The sequence below is a fragment of the Anopheles marshallii genome, chromosome 3 (genome assembly GCF_943734725.1).
Source record: "Anopheles marshallii chromosome 3, idAnoMarsDA_429_01, whole genome shotgun sequence".
Taxonomy (NCBI): domain Eukaryota; kingdom Metazoa; phylum Arthropoda; class Insecta; order Diptera; family Culicidae; genus Anopheles; species Anopheles marshallii.
Window position 1 is genome coordinate 63,960,405 of NC_071327.1, and position 20,898 is coordinate 63,981,302.

The 20,898-nt window shown below is 46.8% G+C and overlaps 1 protein-coding gene across 1 annotated transcript in view; it reads left to right on the plus strand.

Moving 5' to 3' along the window:
* Positions 1 to 20,898, plus strand: part of LOC128713002 (uncharacterized) — a 148,650-nt gene that overhangs the window by 87,783 nt on the left and 39,969 nt on the right. The window contains 8 exon segments of the mRNA XM_053807867.1: positions 50 to 1,352; positions 1,428 to 1,801; positions 3,872 to 4,792; positions 5,450 to 7,985; positions 11,769 to 12,991; positions 13,868 to 14,065; positions 15,230 to 16,570; positions 18,535 to 19,057. Coding sequence (XP_053663842.1) covers positions 50 to 1,352; positions 1,428 to 1,801; positions 3,872 to 4,792; positions 5,450 to 7,985; positions 11,769 to 12,991; positions 13,868 to 14,065; positions 15,230 to 16,570; positions 18,535 to 19,057 — 8,419 coding nt within the window.

Genomic DNA, 20,898 nt, shown 5'->3' on the forward strand with positions numbered 1-20,898 from the left:
GTAGAAATTCTAATTGTTTTTTCGTTGCCTCCTTCTTTCCACTTTGCAGAAAATAAACCGTTCGTGAATAGTGCTATCCATGAGTTGGAGAAAAAGCTCTCATCCGCCACTGCCAAACTAAGCTGCCAACAGCAATCAGAATCTAATTATCAGCAACAGCATCATCAGTTCACTGCATCGTCGTATCCACCCATTCATCATCAACAGTATCAGGGTCAACAGGAGCTGCTACACTACACACATCTTGCTCAACCCCACTATCATCCGGTCGGGCCGACTCAACCGTTCTACGAGGAACCATCCCATCGTGTGCCGGTAGAGGAAAGCGAATTTTACATTACCAACAACGCGAGTAGCCTAACGCAGCAACAGGCACCTACGTCCAACGAATGCTCCGGTCTGCACGCAATCCTGCAAGTGATACGTGCCGAACAGCAACAGCAGCAGCAGCAGCAGCAAGAAAAGCAACAGGTTCGAAAGGAGCCAAACGGTTCGAAACACTGTGATCTCTACATCGCTACTGCCACCACAACCTGCAGCCCTCCGAGCAGGGCACCGCCAGCGTCAAACCAAACGACGCTACCACCGGCTTCTTCCAGCACTAACGCACCCAAGTTCAGTGCGGTCAATTTTCGGCGCGTCCAGCGACACCCGCCGGTGTCATTCCCGAAGCGACCGCTAGTAACGCAACGTTCGCTCGGATCACCACCTTCGGTAAAGGTTGGTTCGAGCTACTCACCGTCCGGTTCGGCAGGCAGCATCGCCTTTGCCGCGGCGTCAATAGCAAACGGGCAACAGCAACAGCAGCAGCAGCAACAGCACCAGCCACCGCGACGACGCCATAACGGCTCGCGAAGGCATGCGGCCTTCGTCAAGACGCGTTCCAAAACGATATCGGACTTTTTCGGGCCCGAGTCGACCCCGGTCAGCCGATTGCTAAACATAATATGTCAAGAGAAGGAAGCGGAAAGGGTAGCAGCGCACATCATGAACCAGCAGCAGAGTTCTCGCACGGCGATCGCGGCCAAATCGTCCGCGAGCGCCGCCTCTAGTCACGGTGCTGCTAGGGCGCATCCGGTTCGGCCACCGCCCGCCACCAGTAGCCAATCTGCCACACTAAACGCTGGGGTGCGTTCGCGTAAGGAAAACATTGTACCGAGCGTGGGGGCCAACTCTGGCTCGGACACTGGCAGCAGTGGAAGCGCCGGCATTGCGCCGGTGCTGGTCGATCCAGCCTTTGCCGCCAAGGATATAGATAGGATAGCGAAATACAAAGCCGATAGACGTAAAGCCATTTACTTAAGAAACAATGTCCACGAGAATGAAAATGAAAGACTGGAACCTAGCAAAAGGTAACTGGTGCAGCAAATGCGGGGAAGAACCGAGTACGGGATGTTACTAATCGTATTATTTTTTCCTATTTGTAGATCATCATCTAGAACACCGAATACTCTTCCATCAAGTGCAATTCTTAGCAAACAGCAGCAGCAGTCATTGTTACCACCATCATCCAAACCGACCACAGCACCCGGCACCATCAAACGTCCACATTCGGCCGGGCTTACATCCTCCGCGAAAGCTACAACATCCGTTAGTAATGGAACCGGCACGGGTCTGGCCAAACCAGTACCCACACGACCGGTAACAGCAGGTACACGCGACCGGAATGCCAGTAGTAACCGATCCGGGGACGAAAAGCATGGCAACGTCACGTCTCCCGTTCATGTGGGTGCTAGCACCACAGTCACGAAACAAATACGAACGACCCGATCGTCTCGTTTGCGTGCCGCGGCAGCTCACGGTAAGCTATCTTCATCCGGTACCGAGGAGGAAACTATAAACAAGGGCAAAGAAGGTGTATTTAGCAGTAGTTGTAAATTGTCGGAAGAATCAAGAGCTGGAACATTCGGGTTAGGGTTTCATTGAAACATGTCGAGATTCTTCCGCCAGTGCACCGTAGAAGCCGTTGGGTAGTAGAATGTGTGTGGTGGCACCTTTGTCATGAAACATTTAGGAATTCTTATACTTTAACCATCTTTTCATACTTTTAGTATTGAGTTTATTGATGCTTTGTTTCCCATGCGACTGTCGCACACTATTCATTCGATATGATTTCATTTCCATTAGCACAGCAAACTGTTGATGCACCCATGAATTTCGCTTCAACACTGCTTCCGATCTAATGCGTATGTAGCTTCCTGTGTTTTTGTGCTTTACTAACAGTACTCATTTGAGATTCTTCTGTTGATCTGAAGAAGAAAATAACAAAAAGTTCGATGATATAGTTAAATGATTGTAAATTATGAGAATATCTTAATGACTTTGATTACTTTGTGGTATTGGCACCATATATGTGCATTGCTTTTACCGTGCTTTTCCAGTGCAGTCGAAGTGAAGATTACTTTCACACAGTGCTTAAAGTTCTCGTTCGAAAAGGCATAATTAAATTAAACTAGCAAATGAAGTGTGCCAACGGTTTGGGGCCGGTACAATTAAGGGTAAAGCGGGACTCATTAAATCGTAGTTTACGATACTTCGGCACCCGTTGCGTCCGTTTCGGTTTCCACGGGCTGTACCAATGGTGGCATTTGTACAGCGCCGGAAAAGATTGCTCTCACCTGTGTAAGTTTTGTTTTTTTTTGTGTTTGCTCCCCAGTTTCGTTTTACCATTAATTTACCTCTTCGGAGTCGTCTAAGTCCACGTGCGAAAGGTGATGGTGCTATGCATCACCGAAATTGAGACCGAAATCGAAAGCATTTCCAATCCATCCGATAATGGTGGGAAACGTTTTGGAAAAGAGAGAAACAGTGGCTCATTTTTTGCTGTCGCTTCGTACGATTCGTTTAATTATGTGATTTCCAATGCGGAGTGATATGTGTGCCGTACTGATGTTTGGTTTGTTTGGCAATTATGTTGAAGAATAGGGGTTAACTTCTTTAACGGTGTTTTTTTTTTGTGCAGTCAGAAACCATCAGCATTCACTGCTATTGTTTCATGTATGGGAATGGTTCTTCGTGAAGACCAGTCGAGAAAAGGGAAAGTGCGTATGTGTGTTTGCGTACGTTATGCTTACGGCTGAGTGTTGTGTTACAGCGTTATTGGACACTAATTACTAACACTTTTAAAATGTTCACACCGACCCTTTAACCACAACACTTTCCACTGATAAACGTCAACTGTAGCAGAACCTTTTTCCCATAATATGAAACATCTTCGCATTGAGATATTTCATTTCTTGTTGTACAAATGTGCGTCTTTAATTAGTGTAACACAGTATTGAGTATCTATTTTCAGTAGATTTCCTTTTCTATTAGCTAGTAATTTAAATAACTTCCAGGTTGCTCAAACATTCATGTTTGTTTGCAATTGTACATAGAGCATATTGTGTAGTATGTGTTGGTAGTTTTATGTTAGCAAATGTATCATCACTATGTATGTTTCTTTTGTACACTTCATTATTTATACCGTACACCATTCTTTCACAATCACACCACACGCACACCAACTAATAACGTTTGTTCCTTTTATTACTGTTTTCTTTTCTTCGGTTTCAACTTTGCAACTTTGTTTAAAATCCCTGTGACTGTTCTGCTAAACACAATGCACAACAAATCAATCGGTATGAAATGAAAACCATCGAACGATCAACAAAAAATTACAAAAAAAAAATACACCAACATTCCCCGCCACACCTTGGATGGAATATACCCGCAATGCTTAAATGTGTATAACCCCGTCGGTTAACCATGAATCTTCCTCTTAATGCTGCCCAACAACTCGTTTGTAATACGTTTATTGTGTACTGTGTGAAATGTAACAAACAAACAACCAACACACGCACATCTGCAAATGGTGGAATCGGCGTTGCAGACAAGGAACGATCACCATCTGCGAGCGCTGTCAAAACTGTGGCTATCGGATCGATGACATCGTCTACGGCCGGCATCGCAGGCGAGGATCATCCACGAATCCAGCAACCTCAGCTAGAGCGATCTCAGCGTGCTGTGTTTCATCGAACGCCGGCAACCGGACCATCCGCTAGCCAAGTAACACCCCGAACGGTAGGAACAGTTACGAGGACCACATTAACGAAACATTCCACCAGCAATGGACCAGCGGTAGCTGTAACGAGTAGAAACAGCAGCAAACCATTGCCAGTTACGGTAGCGAAGCGAGAACCAGTGGTGAAAAAAGTTCTCTCTACACCCGCAACCGCAACAATAACTGCGGGAGGTGATGGTGGCAAACGCATGGTACCGTCGATTGCCGTCAACATGAAACAGAGACTGAAGACCACTACTGAGACAATTAAGGGCGAGCGTGTGGCGAAAGTGAAAAACGAACCACCTGCAACAATACCCGCCGCCACAAAACGAGCCATCCTTGTGAAAACTCCCAACAATGTTGTTCCCGTGGAACCTCCGGTAGTGGACGTGGTGAAATCGTTAGTAAACCGCATGGAGTCCCTAAATCTGGTGGATGTTTCGGCGCAGGAGAAACATTCGCCTGTCACTGTTACGCTTCAGCCGGAAGGTTTTTTTGAACAACTACCAGCAGCCAAGAGTGAGGTGGCTAAAACTGAACTAAACATCGCCGACACGCCGCGCATGCGCACATCGACGATGAAACGATCACACGCAACTCGACTGCAGGCGATCACGCTGCCGAAGGACATTAACGGGCTGAGTCCGGTAAAGAAGGGGGTTCAGCTTGAGGCGGCGAAGGATAAATCGGCCAAGCGCAAATCGTTCCTCAATCGCTCGCAGACAGAAGAACCGGCCGGTGGCGCAAGTAAGTTTGACCTCTGCGGGAAGCATCCCCTATTTCCTCTCAACATCGACGATGCGTCGGTGCCTCGTGCGAGGAACTGTACCAGAAATGTGTGTGTGGATCGAGATGTCCCTTTTCTCTGTGGGTAGCGAAAAAGAAGAAACGTGTTTTGGTAGCAAAAATTCAAACTTGTGCATAGATTTCGGCATAAAAAAGCAGTTTGGCAACGCGTGTGTTCTAATTTGTTACTAATCTAATCTAATGATGTTTTCTTCATTTGTGATAATGTATTATTTTCGAAATGATAATTAACTTACCTTTTGGATTAAGCCATTAGCCATTTGGTTCATGTTATCATCGTATCTTCCACAACTATTAACTCATTTTATAATTTACGCATGCAATTGATTGAATTAAATTGATTTCGACTGTTTTGAAACATTTAATCATTTCAACTAGCATACATTTCAGTAACATACAGTCGATCTTAAAGCTTCCTTCGTGATTAACATTGCATTGCTTATGTTACTCATTCGATACAGTAGATTGAAATCTGTAGACAATTTAGCATCCCTCAGTAGAAGAGTAGTAGTACGTCGTATAAACAGCAAGAATGTGACCTCCCTACCGTTCGTACGAAGGAATACAAGTACTAATTGAATCTTGCAATCTTTTTAGGATCCACGACGAGTTCCTCATCCGTGGGACGATATCAGCGTCGTATCAAAATGCCTCACAGTAGCCCGGATATGTACTCGTCTAGCAATCGCTCGTCGCCGGTGAAGTCATCGTCATCTACAGAAAAATCTCCAACGAATTCACCGCGTCCGTCGTGTTCATCGAATCGCTCGAGCCCAAAGCATGGTGTTGTCTCGCCGGAAACGGTCTCGAAAGCCGGTTCCTCGCCTATACGCATATGCTCGCGGCTGTCCGGATATACGAGCGGTACCTGTACGGTAAACAACAGCCCATCGCCGTGTTCGCAGCCTCGAAGTCCTTCACTTTCCTACCACATGGAGCAAGCGCGTCGGGAACTGGTAGTCTCACCACCGAGAACGAATCGTTTGTTGAAGATCGTCACCGAATCAGCAAGTGTTTCTGATGAATCGAAGTCTACAGTAATCATACCATCGTTACCATTTGACGCTTCAGAAGCAATTGATGTGGAACCGAAAGTGGATGTTGATGCCGAAGGTGTATTGCTAATGGAGCCGGAAGAAGTCGCAGTGGCGCCAATCGTCCCGGAGGACGTTGACGAAATATCGGAGGAACAGTCGTCCTCGATAGGTCAATATTCTAAATTTAGTCAAATTTTAAAATCGCCCACATTAGAGGTAGCAACAATTAGTGATATGTTGGATGATTTAACAATTGCTGACCGTAGCATGGAGGTAGATTCACAAGAAAGAATGGAGGTAGATGAAGAAGCTGAAGATATGCAAGTGCCATTGATTATGGAACAACAGGACGAACCAGAAATCCATATCGAGGATTGCTCAGGGCAGCCAGCAGAAGATGTGGAAGCGGGTCCATCTGGACTGTGTGCTGCAACTAATGGAGTAAAATACGACGGCGAAGACGATGAGGAAGGCGTCGACGTGAAACAAACTTTCGAGCGCATCGTAATAGAGCCACCTACAAGGGGTTACGTAGCGGTGGTCGATGTTGGCGATGATGATGATCATCAGCAAGAGGAAATGCGGCCAGCGAATCGAATCTTATTCGACAATCAGTTTAACGATGAGTTTGTAGTGATCGAGAACAGTCCAAAGAGTCAGCTGATCCAATCGCTCGATGAAGCAGACATAATAGTGCTGCGGGACAATGATGAAGAGGAAGACTACGGTGATCGGTTACCATCGCGTCCGTCGAGTGGTGGTTACCTGGAGAAAAAGAAAAAGCTCGTCAAAATGAGCTCGGTGGAACACTTCGAGCGTAAAAGCTTGTCTCCGCAGCGCGTGGTCAAATTGAGTACGTCCTCGTCGTGTATTTCGCGGGCGAAGAGCATGGACGAGAGCAGTGCAATACTTGGTGGGGGCGGTTCTGCCTCGGCTGGGGCAAACTCCGGCACCTCGGCGAACCATATCGTGTCGATATTGAAGCGTAAAACCGTCGAGTCGTCGGCGGCCGCCAGTTCAGCCTCGAGCAATGCGTCGCCGGTAACGTTCTCACCGAGTGTCGTTGATACACCGATCCGTTCCAACCGGAAGCAAGGAATTTTGAAGAAACGTTGCTCGCTGGACGAGAGCCGCTACAGCCGCAGTCATTCGCCGGATGACCGCTCGATCCTGGTGAAGCACACTAGGCGCAACAGTTTTGAAGACGGCGCTAGCTCCAACCAACAAGCGCACGGCATCCTAAAGCAAAAGAGCTACGAATCGCGAGAAGACGTTTCTGGTACTGGCGCTAGTGGTGGAACCAGTCGCAACTCGTTAGCTAGTTGTTCGGGAAGTGGTGTTAGCAGCGGGCAAGCGAATGGTAGCATATCGCATGGCATATTGAAAAAGAAAAACGACAGCTCTTCGACATCGACGCCAAGCGAACCACCGAAGCATGTGTCTATCTCGCAGGCGGTTATACTTGCAGCGGCTGAGATCTGTCAAGATATGCTGCTGGTGGATGAAGATGAAGCGAGTGCGTACGATATCAAACCAATTTTGAAGCCGGACCACCAGGCCCCGGTGACACCGAAACCGATACTGAAGAAGAAGTACTCCTCCGAGAATGAAGAGATACGACCGATTTTGAAGAGTTCGCGCAAGAGCTCGCGGGAGGAGAACTCAGATTCGGAGGAAATGAAACGATCAATACTGAAGATTGATTCACCCGCCAAACGAACACGATGTTACGTCGACCAGCCTGGTGCTAGTAGTGTTGATATGGTAGGTAGTATGGGTAGTACAAGCTCATGTGAAACTGGCATCGCTGGTGCTTTGCCGTTGGTACACAGTCGTTCGCTAGAGCACCCGGACTCGGTGTCTGGTACGGCTATAGTGCCGCAGGTAACAAACATCGAAAAGCCTATAATTTCGGTCGCAGAGCGAATCCGAAACATGGAGAAGTTCCTATCTGGGGGTAGCGGTAGTAGTCAGTCTTCGTGTGCAAGTTCGTCAGCAACGAAACAACAAAGCTCCTGCACCTCAGCGAACGCCATCAGCAGACGTGAGTCTTTCCGCTACAAAACACAACCGGTCACATCAACGGAGATCAACAGGTGAGTTAATTTGGGGCGGAAAATGTGAAAATTGTTTAATTCCCGTAGTATTACAACTTCAAAGCTATTTTTGCGTTGAAAGAAGTGTATTTATCACCCACCGATAGATGGCGCCATAACTTAGCCAAGACACACCTCGTGAGGGATGAGGAGAACAGTTGAATTTGAATACTTTTTTAAATTTTCGAGTAGCGAGTAAGGGATTTTAGGAACTAAATATTATTGAAGATTAAGAAAGAGGATTGGAAGAACCCTAAGATCTGGTGTTGCTATTGATCTTCTGAGATCTAAATTATAATCCAGCAATCTCCGGTATTTATGACTATGGACTGGTTTTAGACACTGAATCGATCGTGGGTATTGCATCATACGTCATTTGTTGATGCTAAATTTTAAGCCAATTATTTAAGGTCGGTGGGAGCGAAGTATAATGTCTGGAACAAGAATCAATCATGGGTACGCTTGCGAAGAAGCTAGGCCACGCACGTTCCGTTGATCCATCCGGGTTGCTTCCGTGCGTTTTATCCAGAAACAGTTTTTTTTATCGTTGATCTTCCGTTTTCATGCCGAGTGCGCGTATTCTATTTTCGTACCGATCCCAAAAGCGAAAGCGGTTGTTGCAGCGTATTTTTGGATGTGTCTGCTCTTTGCCATTGCTCGTAACTGGTGTTTTGATTTGCTCCACGTTTCCAGCTGTCGATGATGGTGCGGTTGCACCAGCTTACGAAAGTAGCTGCAGGCAATCGACATTAGTTGCCACTGCGAACCTGGATCTGTGGTAAATTGCTCTGCCCGTGGTATAGTAGAAGAAAATAGGCATTTTCCCTTTTTTGTATGCCGGCGATAATGTTCACATTTCTATATTTTTGGAACGTGGTACCATTCTTTATTCTTTGTACGATGCGTGTCGAAGAGCGAAAAAAAAACTCCCTGCATGTGAAAAGAAAAGCGTTTCAGCTCAAGGATGGTTTACCAAACACACAAGGAAATAGGTTTTTTTTTGTAATGCATCAGGAACACGAACGTGGCACGAATTCATTCCGATGTTGTTTGTTTTTCCTTTCTCTCTACTCAGACACATTTTGCACAACGCGTGGGTGACGCAGGCGGCATTTGTTTTTTGGGCGTTCGTATCGCCGTTGATCGGTAAAGTTTGCCAAAAAGCGTACAGGTTGAAAATTGCTCTCCTTTTGCTCTCTTAACTTCATTGGTTTTTGGCAGCTGCAGTTGCAAAATGCAACCGATGCAATATTGCTCAGGCAAGCTTGTAAGTGGACTCAGTTACGGACAGATCGTCGTGCTTGTCACGTAAAATTTGGGGTCCAGTTTTAACCGCTTACGTTGCTGGATTTGGAAAGTTCGGGTTCTGATTGCAACAAACTAGCAATTGCCTTGCTGCCTGTGCGGTGTAACACATTTCAAATAATATTTAAAGCAAAAGCACGAAGAAGTGTAATTAAGTGCACTTTGACCCCCGAATCCAACATGTCGGATGCCGGTGTTAAGTACGTGCCATTACAGTGTTGTTTTCCAGAACATGGTCCTGTTTTCGTTATTTTATCGTGTGATAGTGTGGTGACGTTCCTGCACACTTTCGTTTAACACATCTCGCTACCCTTGGCACTAATGCCAGTGAGAAACAAAGCCGCGCTCGTGTACAGGGACCCCCCCCCCCCCCCCAACACCCTAATCTTCTAAGACAAGGGGGAAAACACCGAACGATCGAACTGTTTTGGTGCCGATTCGTGGTTGCGTGAAAATAGAATTTTCTCGCAACTGTCACGAGAAAACAGATTTGTCGCGTGCAAACTAACACCAAGCAGATGGTTGTGACAATGCGATCGACCGTTGGAGTGTTGTACTGTATTCCATCGCTATGTATTTCTAACAGTTGAGTGACACGATTTAGAGAACCAGAAAGTTTGTGTTCGTTCTTATCGCGTTGCCTCTATTTGCCGTTGGTAATATAGGTAATGTGAGCGACAAAGAAGTTTGTAAGTGTTGTAATTGCAAATGGCAATACTTCAGATAATGGTCGCCTGACATTGATCTTTACAATTGCAATTGAAGAGGAGTGTGCAACAGTGTTATTGCGATAAGAGCAGTGCAGAGAAGAACTAAAAGTAACACCTTAATGCCATTTATCAAGTGAATCTATTTCCATCATATTGAGTAGTGGAGTGGATTGTGAGTCCTCTGCATACAAGTCTTCAAACAGAAATGTCACGAGTTGATAGTCATGGGACTGGAAATCAGCCATATGATGTTCTGTATAGTCCTCGCCATGTGTCGACCTTGATTTCCATGCGAACCACGTCCACAGATGAGTTGTGTGACTGACCTTTTCCTTTCACCTTGCACGTGGCCTTCCGTTAGCGGACAGCAGCTGGACGTTTGTTTGGTTTAATGTGTTGGGTTATTTTTTTTTGCGCGCGCGAGGGAATACAATCAAAACAAACGAAATCGGAGAAATAGCGATATGCGAGGGGACCTCAACACCCCCCATTCTAGACAGATAGAAGGGATGACATATTGATTACTGCACATGCGCCAAGCCCCGTAACACCGCTTGGGTGGAAAATTTCAGCCATATAGCCCGTTCCGTCAGCTTGCCAGTTCGTGCTGCGCGCTGCAGAAGCTGTAAAGGAAATTTGGTAAATAACTTATGTCATGGCAGATTGAGTAAACGTGCCCGAATTGTTCCAAACTCCCAGGGAGTCCCAGCGTTCGTTTTGGAGAGACGATCATCGAGTGATGATGTACTTCTAAGGCGTTCCGTGGCCGTATTCATATGCCCTCGTGTCTTTTGTGCGCAAGCGTCTCCTCTCGGCGCATGGTGTGTATGCGTGTGCGTCTTCGCCTGTCCTCCAACGAGCCGGGAGGAACCTTCATAGTTAGATTAGGACCATCATCCCTCTCCTTACCACAACACAACAGCACCGCGGGGCAAAGATGAGCACCACTGTCTAAGCTGGTGAGCTGCGTAGTGAGCGAGCAACGGCACGAACCAACAGTGTGTCTATATCCGTTCGACTGACATAAGCGACTCTCGGTGGCGTTAGCGACTACTAGTCCCGTTTCGATTTCGCGCTTGGTTACACGATTCTAGTGCCCCACGGTCTTCAATGTGCGTTGAAGTTGTATTTCACGCGCCGATTGTGAACGACATTCGTGGAGGAATTGGAAAGTGAATTGAGTTGAATTAGTTTCGAAAGGTTTCCTTGGTGAGGTGTTTTAGGTAATGCGCTTACGTTCCTTTTCTGCAGCGCACAAAATAGTGGCACATTAATATATGTGTGTGTGTGTGTATCGCTCTGTGGTTTGGAGACAAAAATTGTGATAGTTGGTTGCTGGTATTGTTGGCCAAACGGGGGGAAGGAAAGAATTAAAAATACGTTCTAGCCATACCGTTGTGACGTAGGAGACAGATACAAGAAAAAAAAGATGGAAGATTTTCCTTTGTGTTAGTGGTTTAGCCGATTTGCGTTCTAGGAGTTCTGAGTGTGTGTTGCACTATACGTTTGTTCTGTTCTCATGACATCCTTGTGCATTGTGCAGTAGTCATCTTCACGGGGGTTTTCACCATTTCATCACTGTACAAAAAGTGTGACGCGTGTGCGAAGTTGTGACGTTTGCGGTGTGTCCATTTTGTTTTGCGTCCGCTGTGTGTGTCTTTCCATTTTAAACAATGTTTGCCGTGATGCGTGTGTGCGTGCGTGTGATCTGAATTGTTCGATTTCTTTTTTTTTGCTTTTTCTTCCCCAAAATCTTCCTTGCAAGCAGTGCACAACAGCAGCAGCAGCAGCAGCAGCATCAACAGGTATCGCCTTCCGGGTCATTATCTCCCGTGTGTGTTGCAGAACCTAGGGACGTCGGTGATGATGTTGATCGTAGTGAATCAAAATCCGTGTCGAAGGATTTCACCGAACGGAACCGTGATGCGCACGCTGGTGAAGATGATTGTCTGGTGAACAGTGCGGTTAAGCAGATTGAAAATACGGCGGGTGCATCCGCAGAGCCAGTGCCGGAGCGTAGAATAGCGCCGGAACACAGCTGTTTGCGTAGCTCGCTAGAGTTACTGATACAGCGGAATCACTCGGTTGATCGCAGTGAGCAGAAATCGTTCCCGTTGACGGCAACCGTACCGTCCTACGGTGCCGGGCTGGTAGAAGATCCGAAACCATCGTCTTCCTCGTTCGAGCTACTCTCCCCAACGCTTGGCACGGCGGAGTCGAATTCGCACTCCATCATTAGCGGAGAGTTTAACTTGGCCTCGCTGAGCTCCGACTCGGGCGTACAGTTTGGTGGTGGTCGCGGTGGGACGGAAGAATTGTCCGGCACGACCGATTACGTACTGTCGTCCTCGGTGAAGACTAGCGACAGCGAGAAGTCACCTTCGAAGAAAACGATCGACGACGACGAGGACGATCTGAACGCGGATGAAGCGTTGCTCGCGGAGGAGCAGCTGCTGGTAGTGCGCGTCGAGGACGAATCAGACGAAGAGCAGCAACCGGGCGGGAGGAAGGGGCGAGGAGTGCTCCTGTCACCTACATCCTCCTGCTCATCCACGCACGCCGGCCGTGTGTTGAGACCGTCCAGCAGTAACAGCAGCGCTAGCAGTGAGAGCAGCGGCAGCAAGAAGGGCGATATCCTTCGGCCGGCGGGAGGTAAGACTTGTGGCGCCGGTGGGCATAGGTCACCCGGTGGTAGCACATCGTCCTCGTCACCGGATAGCGGTAGCAGTAGCGATTTGAGTGATCGCGACTCTGCGTCCACGGCGGCCGGACCCGAAACCGACGATCGCAGGATGTTTGGCGGGTGTGTGGGCTTTGGCCGCAACAGCGGCGGCGGTGGCAGCAGTGGAGGTGAGGACGGCACTGACAAGGGATTACTACGACGGTCCAGCAGTGTCCGCGCGAAGGCTAGCATGTTTGCCCAGCTGGAAAGCAAGCTGAAGGAGAACGAAAACCCTCTCAGCCGGCCGATCGTTCCCCGTCCAAGGCGAGGTAAGTAAGGGTTGAACAATTTTCTTAACGCCATAACATACCCCGCGTGCAAGTGTGCAGGTTATGGAGGCGCCTGGTTTTTTTCTGAGGTGCTCGCGCGCCACAAAAATATTCTCGGATGCACCACGAGTGCGGTCGTCCATCCATAGGCGAGCCGGCTTGTGCGAAAGACTCATGTTTCAAGTCGAGTGCCCGGGAAACTGTTGCACCCGAAAAATGTGTGTCAAGCTAACAGCCAGTGCCGCGCGCGCGGTGCTTTGGAGATGAGGCGAGACAGTGGGTGCCAATGTCTCGCGGTGTAGCGAGAACCGGTCGCCGTGAGTATATGAAGTGTGTGTGTTGTTATTTTTATCCGTTTAATCCTTCGGGGACCTCGCACTTCTGGTTATGATGATGGACAAAACTTTTCCGCACCTCAGTAAGGCGCAGTGTGCACGAGTGAATGAGAGAAAACTAGCAGAAGAGTGCTGCCGTCGGAGAAGTGCCGGACGCTTAGTGTACGGTTTTATCATTCATTCTATTAGCTTGCCCGTGTAAAAATAGCTTCAATGTGTTTCATGCGCTCGTAAAACATTTATCATGCGTTTTCCCCCCCCATAGCTTGTCATCATCGGTAACGAGATGGGTTCAGGCTAGAACTTGAATCTGGCGTTTTGACTGGGACGTTTTGGGCACCGGTCGAGTTGCATTTGTTTTGGAAATGCAGTTGCATGCCTTCATTTCGCTCATCTCCAATGCAATTATGTGCTAAAAATCGATTACAAAAAATGATTCCAATTTCTTTCCCTAAGTTTACTTCCGTCTCCAGCCAAGCAGATGATAGATGTTATGAAGGGGTAAATATTAATTCGTTCTATTTTTCCTACTTGCTTGTAGCACAATTCACAACGCAGACGATCTCGCCAACCGACATCGAACGAAGCAATAACGCGATCAATAGCGGACTTACCAGTGGCCAATATCGTACGACTGCCGGCAACATATCCACGGTCCATCAACCGGCCCACCCAATCATGAACACGATACCATCGAACAACAACAACGTAGTCTCGGATGACTCTGGCGCCGAGTTTGGTAAGGAACTCGTGTACTCGTGCTTACGGAAGTGTGCCGCTCTCGTTGAGATGTATAATTTCTTCTTTCTTTTGTTGTTTTTTTTTGGGCAAACGTTATGTTGACTGCCTGATGATTTGCCGTGTGTGCAGCCATTGAATTTGCGACACATATTGTCTGTGTGGAATATTTTGTTTCACATAAGTTCACGTTCGTGGAAATGATGTTAACTGTTTAGTTTTAAATTTTTTAACCCAATACCAATACCATGGTTGTGTTTCTTACGCAGTTTTCGTACTCATTCATCACCACACCGGATACGTAATGATGTGGTTTGTTTAACAAAATTTATTTCCATCCGGTTTGGCAATTGTGTCTCGTATTAATAGCATATCATTGGCTCATTTCGAGTGTTTAACCATACCTTGCATGTTCTGCTGCATGTGAATTACATTTGGATGTTCTGCTAATTTAAGCCAAACAGTTTAAACCATCGAGTTTTGCATAGCCGTTAGGTCAATCGCCTCGAAAGGTGTGACCCGTTTGGGTCCTCCTTTGTGTGAGAGGAAACAAGAACTAGTGCTGCGTAAGTCTTTCGTATGAAAAAACAAATATTTATTGGCCATTTCGTCTTTCTTTGTCCGGCACAAGTAGAAGGTTTAAGATGCAGTTGAATTTATTATACCGTATTTATTTACACCTGTCATCCTAGTGACGGACAGTCATTGTTGTATTGACAGTGTGTGTGTGCTGTTCGTCCCGATAGGTGAACCTTTTACCACACGAGCATATTCTAGATTTTCCATTTCGTTGCATTTATTTTACTCTCTTCTTTTTCTTCTCGCCACGTTTGCACGCATTAAAATACACGCACGAACACATGTCCAAACAAACAAACACACAAAACCCACACTCTGCATGCACCCACTCAAAATTCGAATCGCTGATCTGTTGTGTATCACAAATTGCTTTGAACAAAACGAAAAAAAAATCACACATGACACTCCTCAACATGCTTGCAATTGCAATTGGTTGCTTGAAATATATGGGCAACTGTGCGTATGATGTGTGTGTGTGTACGGGTGTCATTGTTGCATGGCACTTTTCTGTCTCTATTGGTGCGATGTCCTCGATGTCTACTGTCATCTTTTCCTGCTGGACGATGTTGTATGGCACGGTACGCAGATCCCTCGACACTGCAAGTATCGAAGAAGGTCAAACTGTTCTCGGGCGAATGTGTAACCGTCCAGGGAGATGAAGCGGGCGACCAGATGATGACAGCAATAGCGAACGGAAACGGCACCACACCGGTCGGAGTGGTACGGCGGAAGAAAACACTACTAAAGGTGCGCACGATCGGAAAGCTAGTGATGCCAAAGTTTCTAAACGATAGCAACAATAACATTTCCGTTCAGCAGCAGCAGCAGCAGCAGCAGTACCAGGAACAGCAGTATAAAGAAAACGGATGTACCAATGGAACTGGGTCGGAGGGCGAAACGGAACTGCAGCATATCGTACCGAAGGTGGAACGGATACGAAAGAAGTTTATGAGCTTCTCATCAACGGCCAAGTATTTTACCAGTACGGAAAGCGGCCCCCAAAGCCCAGTGCAAGCAGTGAACGGAGATGAGGCGAGCGAGGGTAGTGACTCGAATGTAGATTCGGGCAAGGAGAACAACTACGACAGTGGGGTGGAAAACATGAACGGATCGGGTCGACCGCCGCAAGGTGGTGGCAGCTCGAATGTGCTAGCGCTCAAGAGGAACTTCCTCAACACGCCAAACCGTGCAAAGTCGCAGCACAAGGAAAAGCTTCCTGTGCTGGACGTTTCCACCGAGCTGGACGGTGTGGTAACGAAGGGAAAAGTATCGCGCCTAGCAAACCAGTGGAATCGGTTGCGAATGACGCTCGATGTGTCGTCGATACTGAAAGCACCCGGTGCCACCTTCGATACACCGCCGTCACCAACCGGGCGTGCCGGAAATGGGCTGTTAGCGGAACGCGAATGTGAAAGCCTACCGGTTGCTTGTGAAACGGAGCGCTCATACATGCTGGATTCGTCCCTGGATCGATCCGTCTCGCAGACCAACAATACGTCACTATTCTCCCGCAGCTTTACTCGCAAGGCAAATGGTAGTTCGAAGTTTGCGCTGGTAGAGGATCGGTTCGCCAAATATTTTGGCTGCAAGACGAGTGGGCAAAGTACAACGGCGCCTCCAAACACGACTGCCAAATCTATGATAGTGACGCGTAACAATGGATCAATTCACGAACGCAACATACCCACCGGCGAATGTTTAAATGGAGTTTTTTGCAAGCAACCGCGGCGGCGTTCTCAGTCGATGCCAAAAGAGTCGTTACTACTGGAACAAAGGCTCGAAACATTGATCAGTACGATCGCTGCTGGAGGGAATAGTAATGTTGGTGGAAAATGGAGCATCCAGCCCGTGAACACTGTCGAAGAGTTGGACATTACCACCGAAGATCTATCACTGGCGGATACGGAGTTTGATAAGCTGTTTATAGGTGTGTGTGTGTTTAAAGAAGAAGACAACATTGCTAGCAAAACTCATGATTGCTAGAGTGAAAAAATCGGGGGGAAACATAGCATTATCCGTCGGACAAAACACGGCATACCAGTTGAGAAAATGTTCACAATCTTCTTAACGCTGCTAGCGCCACCTGTTGCGTGGTACTCGAACCAAATCAAATCATTTCGTAACTATTCGAGTAGTTGTGTCTCTTTTCCTAGTTCGATATTCGACTGTTTTCTTACTACAAAAAATTGATAATTACATTTCGCAAACACTTTTTCTAAATCATCTTTTTTTAAATTTCTTTGTTTTATTTTCTTGCAAAGCTTTTCAACTACGTGTAAGGCATTACGGTGCGCATGTTCCAAACGGATAATGTTGTGTTTCAGTCACGTTGTGTATTTGGTTCTGATTTTACGTTATTTTCTTTCCCTTCTCTTCTCTGAAAGGTTGTTGTAGATGAGCTAGATGTGTGAGAATGAACCTTTTTTGTACTATGAAGAAACTTGTAAGCTTTTACTATAGCAAAACCATTAAAATGTATACGTGTATATGTGTGTGCGTGTGTGTATATTAGTAAGAGTAGAATTTTAAGCAAAAATAAGACATACCAATATTAAGTCGTGCAACGAAGTGCAATGAAAAGATAACAAAGTGAGGAGAAAAAAACAACATAGAACAATGATCTTGCCAAGCAAATGAAAACACACGGTGGACAATGGCGGTACCGAAGGATCTCATAAAGTATTCCAAAAGAAAGCAAAGCATTATAAACTTTTTAGCGTATTTGGATGTGTGAACAATGAACAGAGAACAGGATGAAGTAATAAATAGTGAACAGTAGCCGTGTGCCCTTGTTCCTTTGCGTGTTCGTATCGTGAGAGTATCGTAATGGTCCTAACCTTTGGATCATCATCCCGAGACCTGCATGCGCGTTTTGACCTATGCTATCCGCTACTCACTATCTGCCTCATCTACAAGCATCCACATTCGTGTTTGCACGCAAACAATCCAGCTTCCTTAGTCGGCCAGTTGTGACTATTGCTTGCTTGACCCGGGGTCTTTCTAAAGAGACCCGCCCGAACGATCCGTCTAAATCAACCGTTCCAAAACCAGTATAGCCAAAACCACGAACGGCCCACCCCAATCCAGATCAGAAGTGTGTTGGTACGTTCGATTTATATATTCTTTTACCCCGTTGTCCTTGTGTTTCGTTCACCTTTAACTACCAACGGATGGGTTTACTACACAATCGGGTGAAGAAGGGTTGTTGTCGTTTGTTTCTGTTGTGGGCCATCGGTTTCATCGTTTTGTAAAATCTTATTTTTTCCCGGCCGACGTTTTGGGGGTGATGGTGGTGTGGAATGGAAAGACGCCTGTGTATACATTCTAGATGGTTGTGGACTTTGCAACGCAGGATTGAGCCAACACGGCTCACACTGCACTTTCCTCTAGGGTGCAATACAGTTTCAATCTGCTTTGAAGATAACATTTAAACAGCATGGTTTTTCCCCAAAAAGGATAACAGGTTACTTGCTTTGGTTGGCTTTTTTCGATCACGCAACACTTGCGCTTGTTTTTCGGGTAATACTGTGTGGCGTTGTGTGCTTTTTTGTTTTGTGTTTGTGTACGTGTGCTTTATTAAAACGTGTTCTCTATGTGTTTGTTTATCACCTCAACATGTACGTGTATGTATTGTGCAGCTAATCGCTAGACAACACTAATCATATGAGAACGCTAAGCTACAAGTGTTCGCATCCGGTAATGTTTCTAATCGTGCGCCAGTTTCCTTACATCGATTGGTTTTCTTTGTGTTGCCCTTTTATGCTAACAATTGAATTATTAAGGCACCATTTTGTATTTCTTTTTCGCCACTCTAATAACAGTCCCGATTAATAATGCTTGTTTATATTTCTTTTCGATCGTGCTGTGTACGCGGATTGTAACCCATTGCAGAGCAAATGAGTCCACGCAAACCACCGACAGCGTTCCTGCCACCGAACGCACAGAAGCTTCCGTTCATGGCGGAGCTGAAGGGTGGCATACTGAAATCGAAATCGGGCTGTGTCGGACTGTTTCCGGCCGATCTAAACACGGAGCTGAAATCGCGCCTCAAAAAGTCCACCCATTCGGCTGTGAGCAACCTGAAGAAATCGACCACCGTTTCCACCATCGATGCAACGGCACCGGGCAGCTACGGTGCGTCCGGTACGCGCACGGGCTCGTCTTCCGAGTCGGAGGACGATGACGACGACGATGATGGTGTGGCGCCTGGGAAAAATCTTGCCAAAATGCTGCGCAATGTGTCCAACACGGCCAACAGTGGAAGCGGCAGTATGCCACCGTCCTACATCCCGTTGCCGGTACCGTTCCCGCGCTCGTTCACCAGCAACGATACCGAATCTCAACCGCTCAACCGGGAGCTGCAATCGATCAACAAAAATCCAGCCGTCGCAAGGCGCCGTCGTCAGAATGAAGGGTAAGTGGTGAACTGTTTTTTTTACACCGAATTCCATTAACCTCGTGCGGGTGTTAATAAGGATTATTTTTCATTTAAGTTTGACCACCGTTTTTTCACGCTGAATTATGTATATGCACTGTGGACGGTTAGCGTAAATTGAAGCTCATGGGTTCAGTAAAATTCCCGTCCTCCGATCAACAACTAAAGACAGACCATACCGCCTGTTTGCGTTACGCAAAGGCGACACCAATGCTCACCCAGCATGACAGGAGGCGTCTGAAGGTAGAAGCTAAAATGCTACCGCTTCGAATCCATACGCACATAAAGATGGAAACAGCCCTTTTAAAATAATGCCACCGACAAGACGCATGGCCGGCCGCATACGAGAGGTGGCCGACAAGCGGTTTAAGAGGGGCACACTGTTTGAGGGGGCGCCAGTTACGGGCCATCCTTAAAACACGCAACCATGCATAAGATTACGATTATGATGTTGATGATGATGATGATGCTCGTTTTTTTTTGTTGTTACCTTTCCCCGTGGGGTTCATATGTTGGGAGCAAGTGCATATCATATCCACCATTGTCCACTTAGGGTACGCTTTCTTCTGGCCGACCGTAGAAGGATTATTCTTCTCCCCTCCGGATGTGGGGGCTCTTGTTTTGTCTCGCAGGCGCTCGAGCATATCGACAGCCCCGCCACCCTTTGGGCCGATTTGACGCTGAAGTAGCAAAACTATGTTGCGGTATTCCCATCGGTGCGCTATCATAAAGGTTTTTTTTTACTGCTGCATCGCGCTTTCAGCATGATGAAATCTTCACTCACTGTCGCTGCGCCGCCATCCGTGTTTCGCTGGGGTCGTCTTCTGCTTCGCGAGGCGCAAAATTGGGCAATTTCTTTTACAACTCCACACCGCGCGCGTGGGTGGTGTGTGAACGGGTGAGTTGAGTGAAAATTCACCGAAACACACAACCGACCTTGAAGCCGGTGATGGCCGCTGTCCCTATCCCGCTTGAGACATTTTAATTCCCTCACGTGTGGAAGTGGCCGAGTACGGCGTGGAGGGTTCATCGTCGAAGGGGGGGAAGTGCGGTAATGTTGGTAGCTGACGAGATGAACATCAAGGTGTAATGCATGATGGCAAATTTCTTGCCCCTTGTTCGTGGTCATTTGTGATGATCGTAAAGGGGGTGAGTTAATTACACAAGCCCCCCCCACAAGGCCAATCGGCAATACCCGGTACTTACGTCTTGCTGTATTTGGCTTTGAAGGTTTCACTTTCCTTTCCGCCACAATGTGGTGCATAAAGGGGGGAGGGAGTAGCCTTCTGTACAGAACTGGTTGTCGTCCGCCATCTCTGTGTCGCGGATAGCATCATCAGGTTCGTTGTCCAGTTGCGGTACGTAGACAGGTTTGGGGTGATCGACAATCACCGCCAAACGCCCGTGGTCGTCCACGCTTATCAAACACATCTTCGTACATCGTTTTGTCATTAAACAGTGCGACTGCTCATCAGCCACTGCAAAGCACAGGAAATGAATGATTATGTGTTTAGCGCCATTTTCACTTTCATAAAACAATTTGTAGATTAACATTAGCATAATAAACATGGGTTGCTTACATTACAGATTATTAGGTCGATTGGGGGCTTCAACGACAAGATGTGTTAACATTAAATTAAGTTCTGAGTTGTGCCTATTTTTTATATATAAAAAATATATTTTTTATACAGTAAATACAAACAAGATGGAAAGATCGCTTTTTTGTGTATCTTTCTCATTCTATGTTTTATGTCGCGCTCTCGCGGCAAAAGTCTCTCTCACGCTGTAAAATAATGGCTCTCTCGATTTTTCTTACACTG